This window comes from Sprattus sprattus (genome assembly GCF_963457725.1).
Source record: "Sprattus sprattus genome assembly, chromosome: 3".
NCBI classification, from domain to species: Eukaryota; Metazoa; Chordata; class Actinopteri; order Clupeiformes; family Clupeidae; genus Sprattus; species Sprattus sprattus.
This window is the reverse complement of record NC_137922.1, coordinates 37340776-37368572: the sequence shown is the minus strand read 5'-3', so window position 1 is coordinate 37368572 and position 27797 is coordinate 37340776. Positions and strand designations below refer to the sequence as shown.

Below are 27797 nucleotides of genomic sequence, written 5' to 3'. Positions count from 1 at the left end.
TCCAGAAAACAAGTATAATGTGCATTCTTAAAGATTCAATTCAGCCACATTACAGCAACACTTTTCAGCACTTTCAGTCCAGTAGGGTTCAGTACACTTCTATCTGTTTGTTCTTTCAGCACTTGGTATTTTGACACAGTTGGCTTTTAAACCTTTGATCTCCACTAGAGATATGCAATCAAATACATTTAGAAACAATTACAACATGTAAAAAAGGTCTATAAAATCATCTGAGTTGTGAACAATGTGTCACACGTACACCAAAAGGCAGTTTAAATAAATGTTAGTTGTGTTCTACTCAACCAGGACAAATGGCTGAGATGACTTAGAGGATGACAGTAATGGCTCACAGTACTGCTTGTTCTGCATAGGACCACGTTAAAAAGGTTTTTCTTTTTTTTCTTCTACACTCGTGTTAGACAAATTTGTTCTCAATGATTTAACAATATTTTAAACCTAAAAATATTCTAGGAATAAAGCATTTTTTTTGTAAATGTGGAAGACACTGACTGATTTTGGCCATCAAATAGAGAGAAAAACAGAACCAGATCTCTCTTCTTTCATTTAATTTCTGTCCCACTGAGAGAGTCCTGCAGTGCCACCATGGAGGAGGGTGGGGATGGCCAGAGCTCAACGCTCAGATGCTGCACTGAAGCAACAGCAAAACCATCCGGGGAAAAAAAACTGTATCCAGTTTCCAGCTCTGAAAATGTTTTTGGGGTCACATATAAAACCAAGAAATGGGTTGTGAGATTCAAGTGTCTGGGCCCTTAACAGAGCAACAGTGAGACGCTCAGAGACATGCCAATGTGGGTGTAAAGGCACAATCTCGGTTCTGTTTTAGATGACGGAGTGTTTCCACTTGCAGCAAAAAGTCCCAAAGAACTGCAGCACATGAAACATAACCATCCAGTTTTTGCACCAAGAGTATGCCACCTTTTAGAGACTGTATAATTAATTGCTCAATGATTCAAAACACGGACACAGTCCTTTAAGGGTCCTCTAAATCATTTAGTATGTACTCTTTTTATCATTCTTTTATGCTCACGCAGAAGAGTTTTTTTCATGGACCTTTTTGTGGATTCACTTCTCTCACAGAAAATAAGTCTTTGCTGTCAATCACAGACCCGTTGACTCTACAACCCCTTCTGACTCTGAGAGGAGCCCTAGGTTCTCCTCAGCCAATGGTAAGCGGGATCCAACTGAGTTCATCAATTGTGTGTCCGTTGCCATGGTATTCGGGTCTGTTGTGCAGCACTGCCTGTAATGGCCATTCTCCAGGCCGTGGGACGCCCCGTCTCCTACAGATGATTGGCTGAGGTATTGGCGGAGGGTGTGGTAGAGGAAGCAAATGGGAACAGGTAGACTGGCAATCACAATGAGAATGGAGAGAACTCCCAGAGCCCAGTCAGGATATTCCAGGCTAATCTCAGATGCCTGAGGGAGAGAGAGAGAGAGAATCATTGACAGGTACCATTAAAAGTATATTTGCCAATTAAAATGACTTTCCTTGAAACTGGTTAAAGTTTGCTTACAGTGTCCTGTTGGTAGGCTTTGTAGGTGGGCCGCGTTAAGATCATTCGTATGATGCTGGCACTGAGCAGCCCAACCATGGCAAAGAGACACACATACTTCCACAGGTACTTGTACACCACCGGGGGGCGCCAGTGAAGCATCTTCTCAATGTCGTCCAGAAACCTGCCCAGGGTGAAACAGTCAACAGTAATTAACATTGGTATGGTTGTCAAGGCAGCTCTATACATTCTAATTCAATAAGCTTTCAATAAGCAGAGAGAGTGACGTCAAATGTCATGCAAATATCCTAACATAGCTTATGAACGTGTAAGATAAAGAAACCCCAACTTGCACAATAATGCTATAATGCAAGGGTTTTCAACCGGGGGTCTGCATCGGCATTGCAGGGGGTCTGAGCCTATGTTGATCAGCTCACCATTGACTATTTTTATAAATTTGCTTTGATATTTCAACACATTTCAAGATAACTCTTGGATATCGTGAAAAATATTTAAAATATTGCTGTCAAACGATGAAATTAAAATATTGAATCGCGATTAATCGCATTTATGTCATAGTTAACTCAAATGTATCGCAATTATTAGCAAATTTGTATCTATTCTAGTGCTGTCAGTTTAACGCGTTATAAACGGCGTTAACGCAAACCCATTTTAACGCCGTTAATTTTTTTATCACGGGATTAACGCGAGAAGGGAGCCAGGTTTTTTTTTTTTTTTTTTTTTAAGATTAACGTTCTTTTTGGCCTCGCAAACTGTGAAGTAGGCTAACGTTACGGTTTGAGGGATGGTGAGCGCGTTACGGCGAAATGGTTGATAAAAAGCTTCTGAATAGAAAGTTTACCTTTAAAAGTTGTGTTGTGCTAAAGAAGCGAGCTTCACTGTTGTCTGAAAATGTCAACAGACAGCTGTCTGAAAGCACAGAAGTAGTAGGCTTACCTTTTATTGGTAACCTAACTGTTACGGTTCATTGTTTTTGAAATAAGAGGCCTGACTTCTATGTTCACAGCAAACTTGAAAAAAAGAAAATATTAAGCCATGGTTTAACTGCACTAAACAGACAAGCCTGTTGACATTTTCAGACAACAGTGAAGCTAAAGTAAACTTTCCATTCAGAAGCTTTTTATCATCCATTTCGCCGTATCGCGCTCACCATTCACTCAAACCGTACCGTTAGCCTACTACTATCAAGCCCAAACGGCGTGTCTTTTGTTTTGCTTCCAGTCTAGCTATATCCGGCATGGTGCAGTAGTTTTTTTAAGGTTACTAGTTGTTGCAGCAGCATTTGAAAAAACTACAGTTTCCGAGGCCAAAAAGAACGTTAATCTAAAAAAAATAAAATATGTAATCTCGCGATAAAACAATTGACACCGTTAAAATGGGTTTGTGTTAACGCCGTTAATAACGCGTTTAACTGACAGCACTCATTTAAAATTAGTAAAATATGTCAATCTTAATAGACTGAATAGCCAAGTCGCATTGCCTGAACTATACTGATGTAGACCCACATTCAGCTAATTCATTTCACCAACAAGTGCTTCAGGCGGAATATGTGCGCGAGTGGAGGGGGTGTGGCGGCGGCGGTTAGTGATCCAACCTGATAATTTCACATATTTAAGTGTTATAGGCAAAATATGTGTGTGGGGAAGGGGGCGTGGTGGCGGCGATTACAAACAAACAAGCACGAGCGTGCAGGCACATCAGTGGGCTGCAAATTTCCTTCTAGTCAGAATGGTGGTCCATGGGACAAAACCAGTTGACAACCCCTGCTATAGTGTATTGTGTAACATATTTTGCAATTATCTTTCCTTTTAACTCTACGCAGCTATGCAGTATATCTAGAGCATCTCATTCTACATGTTTTAACTTGAGTAATTTGATATCTGTGATTCCTTAGAATAGTTATATGTGCCAAGTTATACTTGTTAATCCTGTTTTAGAGCAGTGTGATTCATAAATAATTTGTGTGTGTGTGTGTGTGTGTGTGTGTGTGTGTGTGTGTGTGTGTGCTCTCTCACCGGTCCGCCCCGTACACCCAGGCCACACTTATGGTCTCGAACACCACAACGATGATGAGCGGCAGGGTGGCGGAGTAGTCGTCAAACATCGCCACAAAGTAGTTCCCACACCGCTGCGTGAACAACAGGCCAATGAGGAAGCCCAATATGCAGGCGAACACTGGCGAAGACAAAACACAAAAACTTCATAACATGTTTACTGGTGTGTGTGTGTGTGTGGGTTTGAATGTTTTCCGTGTTCTTTTTTAAAATTCTGCTTCCGCAGCAAGACTATAAAGTGGTGGTGTGCGTGTGTGTGTGTGTGTGTGTGGGTGGGTGGGTCTGTACCTGTGAAGGCTGTCTTGCGTTTACGCAAGGAGGCAAAATTGTCATACAGTGGGGTGAGGATCCCCTCCATGGTGCCGAACATGGTGCTGAGGCCCAGATTGAGGAGCATGAGGAAGAAGAGCGCGGACCAGAAGGGGCTGGCTGGAAACAAACTCATGGCCTCCGTGAACGCAATGAAGGCCAGCCCAGTGCCCTCAAGCCCCTAGGGAACACAGAGACAGAGTAAGCTGAATCAACACCTAAAGAGTGGCAGAGATCACTACTAACAATATGTTTTACCCCAGATGTAAAAGTATTTTTTTTTTCTATTGTGTATTGTTTTTCTATTGTTGATTAGTGATGTGACAAGTGTGTGTGTATGTATGTAAGTGTGTGTGTGTGTGTGTGTGTGTGTGTGTATGTGTAACAGTTGAGTAGCTGGCCAGAGAGAGAAAGAAAGGATAGTCCTCCAATAGAGAAGGTGAGGTTAAACTAGGGCTGAACGATTAATTGCATTTGCGGTTTAATCGCGATATGATGAGACGCGATTTTCAAACCGCAACATAAATAAAAACCGCGATTAAAGATGGAACATTTTGCACACAGTGATAAAAGCAGCTTAACGGATCACTTGCTAATCACTAACGAGATGCTAGTGGCTCAAACTAGCGAAATCTCTTGAAATGTGCTTACTTTGACACTATGACCAACTAGTTAGTCAACAACTGTCCTAACACAGTCAAACATCAAGCAAGTGCAACACAAGACGGCAAATAAGCTACTTACTAGTTCGGCAGACAGTAAAAACCAGGCGGCTTCAGGTACACCTACATAACGCAGGCATTTGCCTACGGACCCTGGTATGGCAATGGCACAGAGGCGATTCTCCATATTAAAAGTCATTGTAGTGCCCCAATTTTCAAAGCTGTTATTTTAAGGTAAAACTGCTTATCCTAACCCTAACCCTGAAGTACAATTACTGCATACGGCCAATTTAAAAAGTGCATGGCTTGTGTTTATACTTGACTTTGTTTAAATAACTTTTAAATGTATCTAATATTGTGTCATATTTAAATCATTCAGTACGTTTTGTTGGAGAAAAAAAGAGGATAACATATTAAAAAATCGCATATCGAATCGCAATCGCAATATTTTGGGGAAAAATCGCAATTACATTATTTTCCCAAATCGTTCAGCCCTAGGTTAAACTCAAATAAAAGGGCAAGCTTAAGGGAATCTTCACCTTGCCCATCTCCTTCTCCATGGTGCAGTTAGTCAGATTGATTGGCAGGTGGCGGCCATTCAACTGGAGCCACTCATTGTAGACCTCAGGCTCAGTCACATTAAATATCTCACGACCCGAAACCAGTTCCACACCAGCCAGAAGCTGCAGATTCCTTTAAAACAAGAGAACCCCAATATAACATTGCAAAGTTATCACTCTCCAAGAGCAAATGTAAACACCAGCTGGTGCACGCACACACATGCACACACATGCACACACACGCACACACACAACAACACGCACACACACGCACACACTCACTGTTTGACACAGCTTATTGCGATTTTCTTGGCCCTGAAGCCAAGTACGGTGAAGACGACCAGTGAAGCCAGCACAGAGGTCATGAAGTTGACGGAGGCCACCATGATGGCGTCGCGGTGGCAGTTGTTGTGTCGGGGGTTGTAGGAGGAGTAGGCGATGACCGAGCCGAAGCCCAGGCCCAGCGCAAAGAACACCTGGGTGGCTGCCTGCCGCCACACCTGCACATCCTTCCAGATCGAGAGCTGAGAGAGAACGATAAAGGACGAGGGAGATGACTTTGAAACTAATTACCAAAACCAACACCTGATATAGGGAGATGAAGGGAGAGTGACATAAAGGAAACACTGACATAAGACTACAGAATATAAACAATGGACTAGAGACCATTATAATATACATTCTCATCAGACTTTATTGTAGGATATTCAAAGAAACCGATATTTCTCCCAAAGGGTCGTGTTGAAGTTATCTCTTAGTAAAACCCCCTATACTCACAAAGTGTGGTGAGGCTGCTTTTAGTTATTATGCGGCCCGGCTATGGAACCTCTTACCTGATAGCATCAAGAGCGCCCCCTCAATCAATATTTTTAAAACCAGGCTAAAAACTAAACTTTTCTCTGATGCTTTCAGTTAACTCTACCTGCCTCTCCATATTGCCCTTTTATTCGTTTATTTCTATTTATCTCTGGTCGTTGCAGTGTCTTTTACTTCTATTCGCATATCCTCACCTTCAACGAACTTGTGTATGTGTTGAAAGTGTAATTTCTGCGCTATGTTAGACTGGGTTTGTAACCCACGGCTCATGTATAGCGTGTATGTATTGCTTGTATGTATAGCGTGAATTGCTGTTTTTATTTGTTACTATGATGTGAAGCACATTGAATTGCTTGTGTATGAAATGGGCTATAGAAATAAAATGACTTGACTTGACTTGAAGTTAGTGAACTTTGTACTTAACCCATGAAAAATGCCAATATGCATACATTGGCCTCATGATCATGGATATATACAGTCTTTTACGTTCTACTTTACATAGATGGACAAGCCATGTATATGAAGAGTAAAATAAATAGTAAAACATTCATATAACAATATTTATGAATGAGAAAATGCATTACTGTAAAGATATTTACCATTTAACTTAAAAATGTGTCAGTGCAATTGACTATATCAAAAAGAACGGTTCACCTCACCAACTGATATGGCTGAGTTGTACACTAATATTGCTGAGATCAAGTGAAGACAACAAAAGTTTTGTGCAACTATTCCCACCTTGTGGGTGAATTGTATCTTCATATGAAATGTACCATCACATGACGTTGAATTATGGCAAACCAAAAGCTAAAGCTACATTAGTATAGAAATCTCGAGGGGTCAGTTCTGTTTTCTTAGATCATATGTCCCCCCCCCCCCTGTAATGTGATAAAGGAAAATAATCATGGCCTGCACGTGCACAGGAATTTTGAAGGGCAGTTGCTCTGCCCTGGAAAAAAAGGAGCAACATGTTAATTTTTGTCACCGCCGCTGCCACGCCCCCATCCCCAAATGTTGCCAATATCATTTAAAACTCTCACTAACCGCTGCTGCCACTCCCCCGTCCCCTGATGGCAAATTTTGCCAATATAATTTTAAACCGTCACTAACCGCCGCTGCCAGGCCCCGTCCCCTGATCGCAAATATAGTTACTAGACTTAACTTTTTTTATATCTGTTTTTTTTTAAGGTAGCTAGTTTAAAAAAAAAAAATGTTGTTTTCAATTTGATGGTATATGGTTGTGCAGGAGAGATAACATTTTTTTTATTTAAATGCAACCAGGGCCCTGGATATTCACCATGTAGTTTGGTGCCCCAGGCCGGAAACTTGCTTTTAAATCTCAATGGCACCAAATGTATTGTCATATATCATCAGTTTTAAACAGTGGTGGGTAGAGTCCTGAAAATTGGTACTCAAGTAAAAGTACAATTACCTCCTTCAAAATCGACTTGAGTAAAAGTAAATATTCCAATTGGAAAACTTACTCGAGTATGAGTAAAAAAGTACTCAGTTTAAATCAAAATTACTCAAATTACAAGTTACATTTTTGTGTTGGAGTGTTTGGATCAATGAAAAACGGCGGCGATTCAAGTTCCAGTCGTAACGGTCGACCTGAAGTTGTCTCCTGCGCGGCTATGAAATGACAACAATGTTGCAACCTGTAGAGGGCGCGTCGATAACGCATAGCTAACTGACCTCTCCATTTTTTACCTCTCTGGTTGCCGTGTATGCTTGTTTTCCAGTAAACAAAGATATGTGTACTTTTATCACAATACTCATTTTAATGAAAGCACAATGGAAATGTAACTGAGTAAAGAGTAGAATTCTAGTTCAAATATTTACTTGAGTAAAAGTAAAAGTGCAGACTTTATAAAGGAACGCAAAAAGTACTCGTTACCCGAACAATTGACTTTTTTACTCATTTGCGTTCCTTGTAACGCGTTACTACCCACCACTGGTTATAAAGCTACCTAGCTTTTATCAATGTCAGCAGTTATCTGAATACTTTATCTCGATCACAAACATCTGCACCAACCACAGACATTTTTAACTGCAGAGAGGCAATTGGTATTCACTTTATGAGACCTGTCAGGATTTTTTGTCTTTGCGCGGTTAACCGAAAATAACCATTCATTAATGCTTGTGGACATTTAAGTATGGAAATTAGCTAGGATGCATGTCTAAGTGAGAGATTTGCCAATAGAGGGAAGGCAGGGAAGGCAGAATAAAGCCTTGGTATGTCAAAAATGAACATGTTTTCCTTGTGTTAGGGAGAGATAATTCTCTAAAGTAAGTTGACAAAATCCATCCCTACAAGTTCCCTGCCTGTGTGTGTGTGTGTGTGTGTGTGTGTGTGTATGTGTGTATGTGTGTGTGTGTGTATGTGTGTATGTATGTAGCAGTGGCGGCTGGTGGTTTTTAAAGTGAGGGAGGAAGGACTGTGCGCCTGGTTGCCATTGGCCTGCTTATTCCGTTGGTGGCATAAGTATGTGAGATACAAGTTGTTTCAGGGTGTTTTTGTGGACTACAGTACTACAAAATAGCAGGCAGGGATACAGTGTGGCACCATTGTACTTAAAAAGCTGGTGGGCAGCATGTCTTTGGATTAGACAAGGCCAGAAGGAAAGGATGCAAAGCCAATTAGTCAAATCAGGCCTACTCTTGATTTGTAAAACTGAATTCAAAATTTTGGGCCTACCATTTGCCCTATTTTCCCCCTCAATTACTAAAGCTATTGGTTATTATTTGACTAATTTTATTTTCAGCTGCAATTGTTTTAAGAAAAATTAAGACACAAGACCAAAAGTGATGCCATTTAAAATGCATCATGCTCTGAATCATTCACTAACATCCTTTCCACAATATTAAACAACAAGTAACAAAGGCAACACGTAAGAGAACATTATTTCAGGACTATTAACATGGGCTGTTAGCCTAACATTGTTTGTGGCAAACAAATGTGAATGTTAATGGATGTTTTTCAGAATGTTGGTCAATATTCATTGATGGGGGTGGACTGACTGACTAAATTTAGTATTAAACAGAAATATATGTTAATGTTTAGGCTATGTGTCTGTCTGAGCAGATGCTTGTAGCTTATATGTAACAAATAGGCCTATTGAAAAAGTACAAACCCTGAGTAAATTACATTGTTCTCTAAAATTGCAAAAACAAAAACTTCCTATAATTGCTGCTCAGATTATGCCAGATTATTACAACTATCACTCAAAGTAGCCTAGCATGAGGCCAAAGCCCAAGTGACAAGAAAATTAGAATAGATACGAAACATATCGCGTTCTGAAACATTCATTAACAATTTCCATTCAGAATGTCAGCTGATGGTGAACAGTCAGACTAACAATAGGCGTATGAACGATTTAAACAAAATAGTACAGCCGATTGTTTTTTTTATGGTACCAGGGAGCTATAAGTATTTTGCATACTAGTTAGCATTTTTACCATTGGGTTTAGTGACTTGGATTTTTGGAACAGGTTTCCCTGTTGTTTTGATACTTACCTTCTCTCTGTAGCTCAAGGAATAAAACGGTTTGTTCAATAAAACATGAACAATATCTTTGTTCTCCATTGCACATCCTCTTTATTTGCAATCTTTCTACAACAATCTTTAAGGGTGACGTGTTATCGATATCCTTCTGCAGAATGGTTGAAGAGGGAAACTTCTTACGGTATTAATGTCTAATCCCCTCCCTCCAACGCCAAATCCGTTGTTTATTGGTTAAGCAATGTTGGCGCAGACTCAGACGCTAGGGAGGTCTTTCCTCCCCTGGGCAATGTAAGTGAACGAGCCCCACGAGCCGCCAGTATCAGAGACAGATTCCATTGATCTCAATGGGAGCCAAAGGGAGGACGTCCTCCGTGCAGTAATTTCTTGTTTTGATAGGGTGCTAATGTTATTTTAACTCAGGGAAACAAATTATAATATGCATAGTATTAAATACTGATATAAAACTGCATTTTTAAAGGAGTTTAGTCAGTTCAATTACAAAAATACATTTCTCAAAAAGTTTGGGGAGGTTCTTCCTCCGTTTCCTCAATGGAAGAACCTCGATGGATGGATGGATGGATGGATGGATGGATGGATGGATGGATGGATGGATGTCTGTGTTTGAGAGTGTGAGTGGACACACAGGTAGTACCTCTGGGTATAGCAAAACCTTGAGGCCATCCATGGCTCCATCCAGCAGCAAGCCACGGATGAGGAAACACAGCAACACAACATATGGGAACACTGAGGAGAAGTACATCACCTGAGAGGGAGGGGAGGGGGGAGAGAGAGAGCGAGATAGAGAGAGGAAGAGTGTGAATAAAATGTGTCCCACAATGGAATATTCCAGTGAACTCTAACTTGGTTCATCGGTTCATCTACAAGACATGAAGAACCACTGCCAATAGCACATACTTTCTCATCATTTATTTCAATGGCTGTTTAAAATAATGAACTTGGAACGCTCTTTGCGGTGCACATCCGTGCAGTATTTCTTCCACTCAGCTGACTTGTGGTCAGTGGAATGCCAAGCCACTCAAATACAGTAACTGAAGAAAGCCTCCTCTTTGCAAGGACAGCACTTAGGAAAATTAGTTGCTGGGTAGAAATATTCCATGGTTGATGGGGGACCCTGACAGAAGTCTGTTAGTGCTAAAATAGGGATCTGCAGAACAAAGAGGGTAGATCACCTTTCCAGAGGACTTGATGCCCTTGAACATGCCAAGGCAGACAATTGCCCAGGCGCCAAACAGGCAGCCGGTCATGGTGAGGTTTAACTCGCCCGTCTCATCAATGGAGTCTGTTATGTCCAAGGCATTCCTGAACCAAAAATACGTAGTGGGCGTGCCAGCAGCACACTCTTTCACCACTGACAGGGAGGAAGAGCAGAAGAGTGGAAGATGGAGGAGGAGGAGGAGGAGGGAAGACAAAAGTGCAAAAGAGATTAATGCATTATAAGTATAACAAGCATTACAAGTATTTCTCCCATGGCAGTGTGCAGGCCTGTACTTGTAGGTGTGTGCATGTTGGGCCTGTGTTGCTACTGCAGTAACATTTCCCTCTTAGCAGGGCGACATGCAGAGAGGAGAAACCATAGACATCATATAGGTAGACGCCGCCTCCACTGCTTCAGCCCGTTGCCTCGGCGAAACGCGTCGCCGCCATATTGTTAGGGGAGCTCTCTGACGCCAGAGGTCTGTCAAACGTGTCAAACAAGCGCAAGTTGCTAGGAGCTGCGGTTTATCTGGATAAAAATCACGATAACCTTTTACATTTCGCAACCAATTTCATGGAGTATTCAAGGGTTTATGCTCTACGTGAAGTGTGTGAAAAAGATTTGCCTCTACGTTACTTTGAATCTCTCTAGTTAAATCGCCAGTCATACATGTGCATGGGTCTATGATAAACGCTTTTCTTGCACAGCTCGTGCACTTTGAAAAAACTGAGAAGATCTATAAACTATCGAAATAGTGCTTCTTTAGTTGTTATTTCTATAGCAGTAAAAATATACACATCTCAATATATACATACACATCTCAATAGTTGAACTGTAATATAAATAACATAGCATATATATATATAATACAATATAATATAATGACTCAGTATAATGTGCAATGGAATAACATATATATGATATATATAATATGTGATACAATATAATATAATATATTTTAAGTATAGGTATTCATATTCCACAAAATCAGGCTGCACCACATTGCAAAACTGAGCACGCTGCAAAAAAAGCTCAGCAAGACGATACTTTTTAAAGGGTTCTAGCCTAGATTAAATTATTATATTATATCATATATTGTGTGAAATTATATATTGTGTCAATTGCACTGCATAGATCTGAAAATGTTATGAGCATGATTGTATATTATGTCAAATTGTACAAATGTACAAATATATATATATATATATATATATATATATATATATATATATATATATATATATTATATAATATGAATATATACCTATACTTAAAATATATTATATTATATTGTATCACATATTATATATATCATATGTATGTTATTCCATTGCACATTATACTGAGTCATTATATTATATTGTATTATACTAGTGCAGTGCCCGTAGGAATTATGCATTCTGTAGTGTTAGCAGACGTAGGTGTAGGCTAGCTGTTGTTCACTGCAGAACTGGGAGGATAACATGACGACGTGGCCTGACATAACTTACAGCGAGAATTGCGCGTATTTCGTGGACTCCATAGGAACAGATGGGAAAGCAATGTACAATCTGAAAGCCTCCGAGGCTTATCAATATAAGCTACCATTTGTAGCTGCCACTCTTGCGTTGTGATTTTGATTGGCACCCAGCCGTTTATTCATACACTCTCACAGGTTTAATGAACACAGAGCAAAGGTGATCACACACATGTGAGTGAATGAGACACCATAGACTCCATTACCCACAATTCCCTTATCACATTTCAATTCTTATCAACACCGGTGACATCGCAATTGGTCACATCAAAGTCATAAAAAGGGTGACGCATTTTGCCCCTTAAAAACAGTGAAAACCCCCAAAGTCTTTCTCTCTGGCGGTGGTCTCACACACGTGAACATCATTCAATTAAGAGATACCCTCTCTCTCTGCAGAACAAAGGACAACGCACGACAGTCGTATTGAACTTTTGGCCGAAGTTAAGAAAATACTTTGACGCGTCTAGTTGCAACCAAGTTATACCGGTAGTATATTACTGCAGCCCAGCAGTGTTCTGAGTAGGATAAGGCGACCGGCTTCCCTTATTCGTTTCTCCAAGTCGACAGAACTTTACATCCTTCTAAATCATCGGACCTCCATCAAGGCCTCCGCGAATTCGCCTGACGAGGCGCAGAAAGGACAGACGGACATCCAGTGAACCTACGTGACGCGTTGTTCCAAGGATTCCGCGAAAACACCGTTGAATGCTTAGCAAGAGCGTTCTTCACGTAAGGCTGACATCTGGGCAGAGATTAGTCTTACATGTGTGTTAATATATGTGAGAAAGTATTGTTGTTTTATTTCATTTATGATTTAAATGCTTACTTTGTAATTCACAGTGCACGGTCTGTAACCGTGCTATATCTTGCGTTTGTTTTTACTTTCGCTAACTTGTTAGAAACGTGCATGCACGTTCTCTCTCTCTCTCTCTCTCTAACTACCTCAATCACCGTCTAAACATATACACGTCATATCGTGAGTTAAGTGTTGTTGAATATCTTGTTTTGAATTAAGGCAGCTTGGATTTAGTCCTTAAGACAAGAATCCCTTTGTTCAGGCATTCTTTACCCAGAAAGGTGCCCTGCCCCCAACTAAGAAAACAAATGAGTTTAGGTCTCGGACCCGCAGCCTTATCTCCTGAATTTAGGGCTAGCGCACTCTTCACTTCACTCAAACAGATTTTATTATCTGTGCGCTCGCATAGCCTCTCTCACTCCCCCTCTCTCCACTTAGCGCGTAACTGCGCATACCTGCGCGCGCACGCACGCACGCACACACACACACACACACACACACACACACACACACACGGACGAGCAGGCTCTCATGCCCCCTCATCTGAAATCCCAACTCCATCCTTTGTGCCTTGTTTCATTGTTATACTCAGTTGTTTATGTGATTAGTATTAGCCATTAATTACTGTCTGTTACCTTTAATAAATTGTTTATTTAGACTTAAACAATTGTCTTGTCTGTTGTTGTTCCAATATTCCACTGAAAGCCATTTTCCGCCAACCAAGTACTCCAATTGCCTTCACTTCTCTGGTTGTTCCATGAAGTGTTATAGACTTTGTAGTGATATTGTAGTACGATAGTATTGTGATACCATACTTAGACTGTAGCATAGTGGTACAACTAGAGCTTTCCATTATTTTAGTAATTTAATTATAAAATATTAAATACTAAATTTAATGATTATTAAATTTTATGAGACTGATTTAATTAAACTAATGTAACAACCACAGTTTCACCTACACACAGTATCTTCTGAATGACAGCCTCTCCCAGCCAGGGTAAATGCAGACTGAGGTTTATAATATTGCAATAATGAGAAAACAAAGTCTACACACGAATTACAACAGATACATCGGGACACATCTGAAAACCTCTCTCATTGCGTCAGTAGATGCATGAACGCATGGTCACTGGTCTAGGCTAACCATCAACATTGAATAGAAAGCTAACTCTTATACAAATACATCAAACTACAATATACTACTTAACATGGTAATGAGAGTTGGTTACATGCCAGGCCCATACGCATCACCAAGAAGAATTTGAATGCGGACCTTATCGTATCCAACGCTATTCTGAACTTTGAGTGAAGGCAGGATAGTTTATTGTTTGATACTGCTAGGCGTATGATTGTGACGTCACTACCCATAGTGCCGACGGGACGGGAAACGATAACCCATTGTTTCCTACGGGAAACGGTAAAATACAAATATCTCGCGAACTATGAATTCAAAAATCTTCAAAATCAAGGATGCACAGGTTCATGACATGCGTAAGCTACATGCGAAATCTCATAACTAACGTAACTACCGTCAGGGAGATACGCCCTAGACAGACTGACACACACACACACACACAGAGATTCCTGGATTTATAGATAGATATATGCTATGTTATTTATATTGTAGTTCAACTATTGAGATGTGTACGTATATATTGAGATGTGTATATTTTTACTGCTATAGAAATATCTAGCTTTTTTTTGTAATGTTGATTTGTGAAATAACTGTGTATTGCCAATTGCACTGTTCAAGGTTTCTTAATGCACATACTTGAAAAGGAACTATTAAACTATGAAAAACACACTGACTGCCAGTTTCTCACTATTTGATGTATGCTCTTTCTCTTAATGATGGTCAATACGTAGTAACTAAAGAAGCACTATTTCGATAGTTTATAGATCTTCTCAGTATTTTCAAAGTGCACGAGCTGTGCAAGGAAAGTGAGCGTTTATCATAGACCCATGCACATGTATGACTGGCGATTTAACTAGCGAGATTCAAAGTAACGTAGAGGCAAATCTTTTTCACACACTTCACGTAGAGCATAAACCCTTGAATACTCCATGAAATTGGTTGCGAAATGTAAAAGGTTATCGTGATTTTTATCCAGATAAACCGCAGCTCCTGGCAACTTGCGCTTGTTTGACACGTTTGACAGACCTCTGGCGTTAGAGAGCTCCCCTAACAATATGGTGGCGACGCGTTTCGCCGAGAAGCAGTGGAGGCGGCGTCTACCTATATGATGTCTATGGGAGAAACAGCCCTGCTGTAAAGAGTAGCTGTGTCTGATGTGTTTTACAGCACTGCTGTAAAGGGTAGCTGTGTCTGATGTGTTTTACAGCACTGCAGTAAAGGGTAGCTGTGTCTGATGTGTTTAACAGCACTGCAGTAAAGGGTAGCTGTGCCCATAGACATGTATAGGTAGACGCCGCCTCCACTGCTTCAGCCCGTTGCCTCGGCGAAACGCGTCGCCGCCATATTGTTAGGGGAGCTCTCTAACGCCAGAGGTCTGTCAAACGTGTCAAACAACCGCAAGTTGCCAGGAGCTGCGGTTTATCTGGATACAAATCACGATAACCTTTTACATTTCGCAACCAATTTCATGGAGTATTCAAGGGTTTATGCTCTACGTGAAGTGTGTGAAAAAGATTTGCCTCTACATTACTTTGAATCTCGCTAGTTAAATCGCCAGTCATTCATGTGCATGGGTCTATGATAAACGCGCACCTTTCTTGCACAGCTCGTGCACTTTGAAAATACTGAGAAGCTCTATAAACTATCGAAATAGTGCTTCTTTAGTTACTACGTATTGACCATCATTAAGAGAAAGAGCATACATCAAATAGTGAAATACTGGCAGTCATGTGTTTTTCATAGTTTAATAGTTCCTTTTCAAGTATGTGCATTAAGAAATGAATGACTGTGCATTAAGAAATTAATGACTCAGTATAATGTGCAATGGAATAACATATATATGATATATATAATATGTGACACAATATAATATAATATATTTTAAGTATAGGTATATATTCATATTCCACAAAATCAGGCTGCACCACATTGCAAAACTGAGCACGCTGCAATTACAGACTGGCAACAGTCGAAAAAAGCTCAGCAAGACGATACTTTTTAAAGGGTTCTAGCCTAGATTAAATTATTATATTATATCATATATTGTGTGAAATTCTATATTGTGTCAATTGCACTGCATAGATCTGATAATGTTATGAGCATGATTGTATATGTCAAATTGTACAAATGTACAAATATATATATATATATATATATATATATATCAGAGGAGGTTCTTCCATTGAGGAAACGGAGGAAGAACCTCCCCAAACTTTTTGAGAATGTATTTTTGAAATTGAACTGACTAAACTCCTTTAAAAATGCAGTTTGATATCAGTATTTAATACTATGCATATTATAATTTGTTTCCCTGAGTTAAAATAACATTAGCACCCCCTATCGTAACAAGAAATTACTGCACGGAGGACGTCCTCCCTTTGGCTCCCATTGAAATCAATGGAATCTGTCTCTGATACTGGCGGTTCTTGGGGCTCATTGACTTACATTGCCCAGGGGAGGAAAGACCTCCCTAGCGTCTGAGTCTGCGCCAACATCGCTTAACCAATAAACAACGGATTTGGCGTTGGAGGGAGGGGATTCGACATTAATACCGAAAGAAGTTTCCCTCTTCAACCATTCTGCAGAAGGATATCGATAACATGTCACCCTTAAAGATTGTTGTAGAAAGATTGCAAATAAAGAGGACGTGCAATGGAGAACGAAGATATTGTTCATGTTTTATTGAACAAACCGTTTCATTCATTGAGCTACAGAGAGAAGGTTAGTATCAAAACAACGGGGAAACCTGTTCCAAAAATCCAAGTCACTAAACCCAATGGTAAAACCGCTGCCGTATAATGCTAACTGGTAGGCGAAATACTTATAGCTCACTGGTACCATAAAAAAAACAATCGGCTGTACTGTTTTGTTTAAATCGTTCATACGCCTATTGTTAGTCTGACTGTTCAAGTTCAGCTGAAATTCTGAATGGAAATTGTTAATAATGTTTCAGAACGCGATGTGTTTCGTATCTATTCTAATTAGCATAGGCTACTTGTAATTTGGGCATTGGCCTCATACTAGGCTACTTTGAGTGATAGCTGTAATAATCTAGCATAATCTGATGTTCATGTTAATAGTTCTGAAAATAATGTTCTCTTACTTGTTGCCTTTGTTACTTGTTGTTTAATATTGTGGAAAGGATGTTAGTGAATGATTCAGAGCATGATGCATTTTAAATGGCATCACTTTTGGTCTTGTGTCTTAATTTTTTTTAAACAATTTCAGCTGAAAATAAAATTAGTCAAATAATAACCTTAATAGCTTTAGTAATTAAGGGGGAAAATAGGCCAAATGGTAGGCCCAAAATTTAGAATTTAGTTTTTCAAATCAAGAGTAGGCCTGATTTGACTTTTTGGCTTTGCATCCTTTCATCTGGCCTTGTCTAGTCCAAAGACATGCTGCCCACCAGCTTTTTAAGTACAATGGTGCCACACTGGTGGCTTTGTATCAATTGTATCCCTGCCTTCTATTTTGTAGTACTGTAGGCCACAAAAACACCCTGAAACAACTTGTAGGCCTATCTCACATACTTATGCCACCAACGGAATAAGCAGGCCAATGGAATCCGTGTATCATTCGTTCATTTGTTTTTCCGATTTAGACGAGAATTGAAAAAATGAAAACAACGTTTGATTTCTCGTTTTTCCCTTTTCAAAACCAAAACCAGAAATCGGATTACGGTTCGTTTTCTCGTTTTTTCCATTCTGCACCCCCAAACGGAAAATGGAAAATGAAACATTCGAATAACAAATCCACGCTGCTTTTTTGTGGGATCCCCGCGCCCCGGTGAATCGGTCGTCCAACCTGGGAGGGCCTAGAAGCTCGTAGAGAGTCCGTTGATGGTGCATCTTTCTCGGACACATATTTTTGACATCCCGGTGCCTGTGGAGGTTGAAAACAAGGGCCTAGAAGCTCGTAGAGAGTCCGTTGATGGTGCACTGTCCTCTGACACATTATGTTCACATCCTGGTGCCTCTGGATGATGATAACAAGGGCCACACACCTCGTAGCGAGTCCGTTGATGGTGCACTGTCCTCGGACACATTATGTTCACATCCTGGTGCCTCTGGATGATGGAACCAGGGGTGTAGCTGCTCAGGGCCAGTCCGCTGATGGTGTACTATTCTCGGACACCTGTTCCCAGGGTTAACCAGTTTGGACTTAGAAATATTTTGAAATATGACAACCAATACGGCCAGGATTTGTTATTCGAATGTTTCATTTTCCATTTTCCGTTTGGGGGTGCAGAATGGAAAAAACGAGAAAACGAACCGTAATCCGATTTCTGGTTTTGGTTTTAAAAAGGGAAAAACGAGAAATCAAACGTTGTTTTCATTTTTTCAATTCTCGTCTAAATCGGAAAAACAAATGAACGAATGATACACGGATTCAATGGCAACCAGGGCCCAGTTTCCCGAACGCGCACTTAGCCTAAAAAGCACTTGAAATCGTTCGTAAGAGGAATGCTACGTTGCAGACGGGTTTCCCGACGCGGCACTTAGCTTAAGTGTATCTTTCGTTGAGAGGAATTCTACGTGTGGTCAGGACCAGTAGTAACTTCACACTTAGCGATTTAATCCACCAGGGGCGTCGTTCGACCGTCGTTCGGAAGAAAGGGGAATTAAAAAAAAAAAACATGGCTACTTGAAGCGAGGAATATTTTACATTAATAAAGCTATCTACACAACTTTGTATATGTTTATAATGACTCGGTTTGATCGGAAATGTGCTACGCGACCAATGCAGAGTATGCAGGTCTTTACTGAAGCTTTCAAACAGTAGTTTGATGGCACATTTAGCGCTTATGCCACCACTCCATTGGCTTATATGGTAGCTTTATAGCTAGGTGGTTGTTTCGTGCCCTACACAGTTGTATACATATATATTTGCACGATGTATATTTTGCAACGATGTTTCTGTGTATAGCACATCATGAGAATGTCATTGTTTCACCTGCCTATTCCCATCAAAATAGAAAAAAAGAATATTGAGTATTTGAAAATAAAGATTAGGCTATACAAAACTAGTGCAGTGCCCGTAGGAATTATGCATTCTGTAGTGTAAGCAGACGTAAAGCTGTTGGGTAGTGTAATGGCAAGACATATTTGCACTCCACATAGGTACAGGTTACACTGAAGTATTATTGTGATGCATGTTTCCTTTTCATTAAGAAATGTGTTAATGGTAGCCTTTTTGAATTTGTTACCAACAAATAAAGTTTGAGATTATGTAGTGGATGCAGTTGAATATAGATGTCAACGTTGCTGTCTAAACTATAAACTAAATGTCATGAAGAAAGAAAGAAATAATTAAAAATGAAGTTATGGTTGAAATAGGATCACTTCTTTATTGTAAGGGTAAGTGTAGGGTAAGAATGGGCATGCAGTTGGACTCAAATGTAGGTTAATTTTATTGAATGTATGTAGCCTACTGTACTGTATGACTTCGATGATGGTAGCTTTGACAGCCCACTCTCAGACAGATGTAATAAATGTCCTTACAATGGGAACACAGTTTAACTCTGCTGGAAATGGCGTTACTATCCCCGCCCCGAATTCAGTGCGCAGTGTACGTTCGATGCACGCATAGGCTAGCTAATTTCACAGCAATTAACGTAAACAGGTTAACGTGGCGTAAACAGCTCCTAAGAGCTACTTAAGAACTCGTGCACGTCGCGCTCGTGCACCTGACTTTAAGTTGATGGTTGGGAAACCCTCGTAAGTAGAAAGAGTTCGGCCGTCAACGATGTCGCGAAAATCCACGTAGAACGTTAAGATACATCGTTATCGGGAAACGAGGCCCAGGTGCACAGTTCTTCCTCCCTCACTTTAAAAACCACCAGCCGCCACTGATATATATATATATATTATATAATATGAATATATACCTATACTTAAAATATATTACATTATATTATATTGTATCACATATTATATATATATCATATGTTATTCCATTGCACATTATACTGAGTCATTATATTATATTGTATTATATATATGCTATGTTATTTATATTACAGTTCAACTATTGAGATGTGTATGTATATATTGAGATGTGTATATTTTTACTGCTATAGAAATATATAGCTTTTTTGTAATGTTGATTTGTGAAATAACTGTGTATTGCCAATTGCACTGTTCAAGGTTTCTTAATGCACATACTTGAAAAGGAACTATTAAACTATGAAAAACACACTGACTGCCAGTTTCTCAGTATTTGATGTATGCTCTTTCTCTTAATGATGGTCAATACGTAGTAACTAAAGAAGCACTATTTCGATAGTTTATAGATCTTCTCAGTATTTTCAAAGTGCACGAGCTGTGCAAGAAAGGTGCGCGTTTATCATAGACCCATGCACATGAATGACTGGCGATTTAACTAGCGAGATTCAAAGTAATGTAGAGGCAAATCTTTTTCACACACTTCACGTAGAGCATAAACCCTTGAATACTCCATGAAATTGGTTGCGAAATGTAAAAGGTTATCGTGATTTGTATCCAGATAAACCGCAGATCCTGGCAACTTGCGGTTGTTTGACACGTTTGACAGACCTCTGACGTCAGAGAGCTCCTGTAACAATATGGCGGCGACGCGTTTCGCCGAGAAGCAGTGGAGGCGGCGTCTACCTATACATGTCTATGGCTGTGCCTGGTGTGTTTTACAGCACTGCTGTAAAGAGCAGCTTTGTCTGATGTGTTTTACAGCACTGCAGTAAAGGGTAGCTGTGTCTGATGTGTTTTACAGCACTGCTGTAAAGGGTAGCTGTGTCTGATGTGTATAACAGCACTGCTGTAAAGGGAAGCTGTGACTGATGTGCTTTACAGCACTGCTGTAAAGGGAAGCCGTGTCTGATGTGTTTTACAGCACTGCTGTAAAGGGTAGCTGTGTCTGCTGTAAAGGGTAGCTGTGTCTGCTGTGTTTACCTGTGCCATTGGCGCTGACCGGACACTGCTCCCACGGCAGAGGGCTCTGGAAGGAGTTCCCCAGGTAGAACAGACTCCAGCCGATGATGACATTATAGTACAAAGCCACAAAGAAGCATACCTAACGACAAGACATGAGGAAGTAAGTCCTCTGTGTATTATTTATGACTGACTTTATAACGTTTTACCATATCAGAAGTGCAATTAGTGACCAAGCAACGCCTTGTTGACAAATACACACAAGCCCTAACTCGACATCCTCCTACTAACGCTCAAATAAAGCCCTTAAACTAGTAAGAGAGCCCTCATATCCACCAAGCAAAAATCTTTGAGCAAATCATAAATGGAGCAACAGGAAGATACGTTGGTATAAGCATAAGTGATTACTGCTCCTACTGGACAATCAGAGGATGACAGGGGTGTTTGCGCCTACCAGGCAACTTGAGTAGCCAATCCCAGCGAGTTTTGGGGAGATGTGCTTCCACACACCAATGCTGCCCTGCCGGATGCTCTGCCCAGCTGCAAGCTCCAGGAAGAACAGGGGCACCCCGACCACCACCATCAGCAGTATGTACAGCAGCAGGAAGGCCCCTGAGTGAAGGATGGAGGACACAATACACTGTGTTACAAAGCATCAACCCCCTGAGTGAAGTATGGAGAGCACAAGACATCGTGTTACAGAGCATCAACCCCCTGAGTGAAGGAGGGAGAGCACAAGACATCGCGTTACAGAGCATCAAGCCCCTGAGTGAAGGAGGGAGAGCACAAGAAATTGTGTTACAGAGCATCAACCCCCTGAGTGAAGGAGGGTGAGCACAAGACATCGCGTTACAGAGCATCAACCCCCTGAGTGAAGGAGGGAGAGCACAAGACATTGTGTTACAGAGCATCAACCCCCTGAGTGAAGGAGGGAGAGCACAAGACATCGTGTTACAACACATCATACTGCAGGTGATCAGTCTCTATCGCCATGGGAGCACAGGTGGTAGTAAACTGCCGCTAACGTTGACACCAACTTTCTTCTCGTTCCCATGCCATTTATCTCAGGTTTCTTTGAGTGTTAGCTCATCATAAAATGTAATATGAATGTTTACACTTAAGTTCATGCTTTAACCTATTTTCCTTTTTCAAAGGAAACTTCTCATTTCTGTTGATGAAAGCCTGTAGCAGCCTACATGAAGTGCACGAGGCAGCGTGAGGTCACATTTAAACACACACACACAACACAAAGGCTAAAACCTCAGTCCAGCCTTCTGTTCTTAAACACAAACATACATCCCCAACATATACACACAGAGAGAAGCCCGTTAAAAGTGAGTACTGCATACTGCATTCTGCATGTTCCTCAAGATTTTATGTTAGACAGCCCACCTCAGTCATGCTTGGATTTTCATATCCAGTAGAGAAATCATCCATCAACCACAAAATTAAGAAGCCATTAAGGTTCTACAACTGAGCAGAAATAAAGCAGACACACACACACAAAGATAAAGCAGACACACACACACACACAAACACACACACACACACATGCAAAGATAAAGCAGACACACACACACACACACTCACCTCCTCCATTTTGGTGGCAGAGGTATGGGAACCTCCACACATTGCCCAGCCCGACACTGAAACCCACCTGGGCCAGCACATACTCCAGCTTACTGTCCCACCCGTCACGAGCCGTCACTGTGTCTGTACCGTCCGGATTAACGCCATCCACCACGGCTGCCTGTTGGCCCTCACTTGCGCCTCGCTCATCTCCAGGCAATGGCGCTTTCTCCATCACACCCTGCAAGCTGCAAGGGGGAGGCAATCAAGAACTCCATCAAGTCAAAGTCACAAGACAAAACACAACGATATAATGAGACTGTACACAGCTATAGTCACTGTACAGTTTAACTCACATCGCGCTAACGATAAATATTGTACAATTACTGTCTAGTAGATCTATAATATACAGTCTTAATGGTACTGACAGTGGATTAATAAGACAATACAAACATGCTAAATCACTCCACAGGCAGGACGATTACAAAAATGTAACCTAGCAACTAGCCTAGGTGAGGTGTTGAATGAGTAGTGTAGTTTGTCCTCCAGCTAAAATCAACAAAAAAAGGAGTACAGCTTAAACGAAAGAACGTGCAATATTTATGTCAGGCAAGAAAAGCCAGTGACCGAGAGACAGAGAGAGAGGCGGCAAAAGACCAATTAATGATTAGTCCTGTGAGGGTCAAAACTGTCCCCAGCCCCTCATGAAAGAGCCTCTGTTCTGTTCTGAAACAAGTGACCCGCCAGTCTCCAAACTATTCAGCGGAGCTGGATAAAGAATAAAGAATGCAGAGCTAGATAAAGAACGCACAAATGCTTGAAAAGACTAATAAACAAAGTTGCGCATGGCATAACTTTTTCAAAAGAGGAAATATTTTTACAACCTGCTGCCGAAATTAAGCCTAATACAAGCAACGGATGAGGGAAAACACCGTTGGTTCCACAGTTACATTAGCTCGTATCAGAGAACAGGTTTATGTGATCACATCTTAAACTTGATTATTATTCAATTTTTTTGGCACCTCAACTCCACCCACACTTGACATGATGTCGACACCATTCTAGAATTCACAGGTGAGTCATAATGTCTTGTTCTTGGCTTGTACACAGCTCTTTTTTCATTGCGGTTCTTAATGCTTCATTTTCCCATTGAAAATTAATAAATAAAAAAACATTATTTCTGTCACATATCATATAGCAGCCAGCTGTATAGCTGCACAGCAACTTATTTTTTTTTTAATCTTTCTCTCTTAATGTTCATCCCCTTGTATGGCAAAAAAAAACTTCATTATGAAAATGTGGGCTTTGCCTATTAAACCCAGAGACATTCAGAATTCAGTCTTTGGCTTTACCAATATTTCAGTCAGTGCAGTAAATATCAGCAGGCTATCAGTATGATAAAGTAAAAACTGCATCATTAACATCAGTAGTATTTAGCAGTAAGATAAACATACATGCAAAACCATTGAGGATGATTTTTGCAACACGTATTAATTAGAAATGCTCTATGGCCTAGCTTTTATAGTGAAAGATGAGTATGGTGTATTAACCCATAAATAGGTTTACGTGGATTGATAGCTCATCAGCTCTGCAACTCAAAGATGAAGTTAGACAAACTTGTGATGCACAGACTGCCATTCATAGTAGTGTGCTTTTAGCTCTGCTCTGTTGGCGCAGCATATCATAAAATTGTATGCAATGCTACTCAAGCCTACACATAGCCAGCAATATCAGACCAAAGCGACTAATTTTGTAACGTGAGCCAACTTCTTTGTTTACCTTTCCCCTCTATATTATCATTATAATAAATCCAATTATATGGAATGACAATGTTTGTTGTTCTTATTTCTTGCTAATCTAAATTAATTTTGTGAATTGATTCAATCTTTGGACACGATATAGAAATCCATCACTTATTGATCTAACTCCTGGACTACACTACCCACAAACCCCAGCGACAATGAACATAGGTAAGCTTACTGGGACAACAGATATACTGGTATATAGAACAGATATACTGTAATGTAAGTGTAAAGAGGTAAAATTGAACATCAATAAAGCAAAGGGAGATGATTTAAAGCCTAAATCAGTTTTGAATGTGCTATGCTGTTCATTCAAGTAATGTTAGTCAGCTCACATGAGAACTCTATTCAACTGGCAAACTGTTTCCCTGTAATATATTTGTTGTCATTTTTATTTATGTACAGAATACACACGTGAACACCTAGTTTGTGTTTAACAATATCCATAAGAATAAACCTACAGATAGCCCTGAAGTATTTATGCATTTAGTATTTATTTTAAAATAATATCAGCTATACTCGAGATACAAAATATAAAAACTGGTTATGGTATTAAGCAGATATTTTTGTCCATGGCTGTCAATTGATCGAAAAGCAATAGGTAGGTCAATCAACCCACCAAGGAAGGCAGCACTAATGAAAAGAGTCTTGATTGCAATATCGTGCTGTGTAGAGAAGGCAAAGACAATAGGCATATACTGCGATCGACTTCTTCCTATACCTCACTAAGTACTTGCACAAAATGAATGGAGACCATGAAATCGTTTTGAACATTGGCCGATCAATATATAAACAGCAGCATATGTGTCGTCTGTCTATGTGTGTTAGCATGTCAGTGGGCCACGGGTGTTACAGAATCGCTACCTTGTGCTTTGTTAAATGATATGCTCATCCAAAGGGTAGGAGTGTCAAACACTTTTATCGCTGTTATCACACTTCACACTGTATCTCTGGTTTCAAGCTGCTTTCCGTTCCTCTTTTTGTTGTTTTCACTACATTTCAATATTCAACAAAAAGATATAGCAGAAAACGACCAGGGAGAAAACATACCTTGGTCAGTGATGCTTTTCGACACCCCTAGCCTACTGCAGCAGCTGTGAAATACCGCTGGAATTGTCACTGATTCAAATTACTAAGCAAGCCTATTATCATGTTACAGATCACCTTCCACACTTACACTTTTAATACTCACTCCGCAGGTGAATTTACCGCTCTTCCTCTTCTTCCTCTTCTGAAATACACACGTGGGCTTAAACAACTGATGCCAGATAACGAACAATTGGCTTCTATTGTTCGGTCAAAATATGTTCAATCGTTAGCAAATGGACAATCATAACCAACCTACGATTTCGTCACGTTAAGGCAAGGCTATAAGTTTTTGTTGATATAACACACATGACTCTCTTCAATTCATGCTGATGTAGTTTGTTTCCCGGTAGACGGGTACAGACACGCGGTAAAATACTATGTAAAGGCGGCGCTCTGACTCAGGCTTCCGCTTGGGTCGTGCCACGCCTTCTCTGTCAAATCCCCCACGCCTTTTCTGTCGAATCCCCCACCCCAACTCTGTCTGCAGCGCGCAGAACGCCGTTTCAGCCCTACAGGCCAGGCCAGTGCCAATCAACTGTGTTGGCAACAGGTTATTTAGTTACAAGCAAACGGTTATCCACGCTATTAGATATTCATTTTCAGCATAGCCTATACATTTTGTCTGGGTACCTTTAAAAACTAGCTTACTAACAATCAGCTAATGGGTAAAAGACCACCACCAACAATAAACACTTGGAGTTGACTTGACTAATTGCTCATCGCCGTCCTCTCGTTGTCTCAAATATCTACAACCTTTCGCCAGAATAGCGGATTCTATCATAAACACAACGTTATATTGCACAGGCGTCCAATAGGCCACTAGCCTGAAACTGTTGGTCTAAAACTACTGATCTAAAACTGCAGATCAGTAAGACACTAAACACACATCTTCCTCTGCTAGGGTTTGTCTTATTGGATAGTTTGTGCAGAGAAATCGTAATGAAGCGGACGAGCATGCGACAAGAGAACGTCTGTGGAGCATCAACCTGAACCAAGTTCAATGACATGACAAAGAACATTGGGATGCTTCAGTTGTGGTGTCATATCGTTCCTCTGCACATAGAGGGTCACTGATCAGGCCATGATTCAGTGTGGGCTACTTCATAGGCTACACACTTCAATGCAGAGGTTCCTTTGTGAAATGAATAGGCATAGCCTACATTAAGGAAATGTTTTCTGAACGTTTTTTTTCATGTGCTTTTAATTTTGCTATATATATATATATATAGGCTATATATATACTTCAAATTCCAGAGCCAACAAAACTAAAGTCAGGCAAACAAATGCCTAAACAGATGCATTACCCTCTGTAGCTACATCTTGATCACCAGTTTTGTGTGGTTAGGCTTAAATGCGATATGCTACTTCGATAAAGCAAAACCAAGAGCCTCTAGATAGGCTACAGTATGTAACCGATAGAGTGAATGTGGCAGTGTGACAGAAACAGGTAGTGACTGAAAAATTACCAGCTATAAATCCGCTTCCAAAACACAATGCTGATGCAACAACTGTATGACGCGCGCATGAGATAGCTTTGCCATGCGCACATAATTGCTTTCTGACACGTTGTTGAATACAACAATCACACATGTTTCAATAAATACGACAAGCCTACTATCCTGATTTGGCTGTTCTTCTCTTTTGTTAAGTGACTGTTGATGATCTCTTTAAGTGTAAGTTAAAAAGTCTCCAATTTGCCATCACTGATATAAATGAACGAGTTTAAAATGACAACGTGACGTTTATTTACGATACATTCGACTCAGCAGAGCATTACGCTAACGTGACCTGTGACAGATTTGTGGGTTGACAAAAGACATCCCGAAAACGTATAGTCTATTATAATATGAGTTACCTTTACTGACCTTTGCGATGGAATGCAGGACCTCTCAAGGCACAAAGTTTTTCAGCGATTAGCTGAATTGCTGACAGCAGGGCAAGCCAAAAAAAAAGAACTGTCTGGCTCGCCACGATTTCTTAAACCTGTTTGTTTTAGCCTCTAAGCATAAAATTTTACAAGTTGTGTCTTCTCTCCAATGCCACGTTGAAGCATGAGAATATCCAATATGTCAATCAAAGATATCTCTCCCAGTATATTGGCCGAACTGCCCCTTTCCCGCCCCCAAGTTTACATATCCAATCAGGGTATGTTTATTATCGTTCAATTGGACGAAATGTATAGGCGCCTGCAAACAAGTAGGCAGGGTTTAGTCGAGGGAACATGAGGGATGAGGTGAATCGTACTAGCAAACTGTCCAGGAAGAATGTGTCACTCCTCCGTTATTTTGAAGAAAAGAACGGAAGGGTATCGGTTTAGGCTTCTTG

The 27797-nt window shown here is 40.4% G+C and overlaps 1 protein-coding gene across 1 annotated transcript; it reads right to left on the bottom strand.

Annotated features, from left to right (window-relative positions):
* Positions 1-677: 677 nt before the first annotated feature.
* Positions 678-27440, bottom strand: LOC308362155 (sodium-dependent neutral amino acid transporter B(0)AT2-like). The gene is made up of 12 exons (XM_080834694.1): positions 27338-27440; positions 22603-22829; positions 21467-21624; positions 21034-21154; positions 10632-10810; positions 10094-10204; positions 5403-5644; positions 5100-5253; positions 3878-4079; positions 3551-3710; positions 1536-1698; positions 678-1437 (listed from the first exon to the last, which is right to left on the bottom strand). The coding sequence occupies exons 2-12, from the start codon at positions 22814-22816 to the stop codon at positions 1120-1122; spliced, it is 2022 nt and encodes a 673-aa protein (XP_080690820.1). The 5' UTR covers positions 22817-22829; positions 27338-27440; the 3' UTR covers positions 678-1119.
* Positions 27441-27797: the final 357 nt, after the last annotated feature.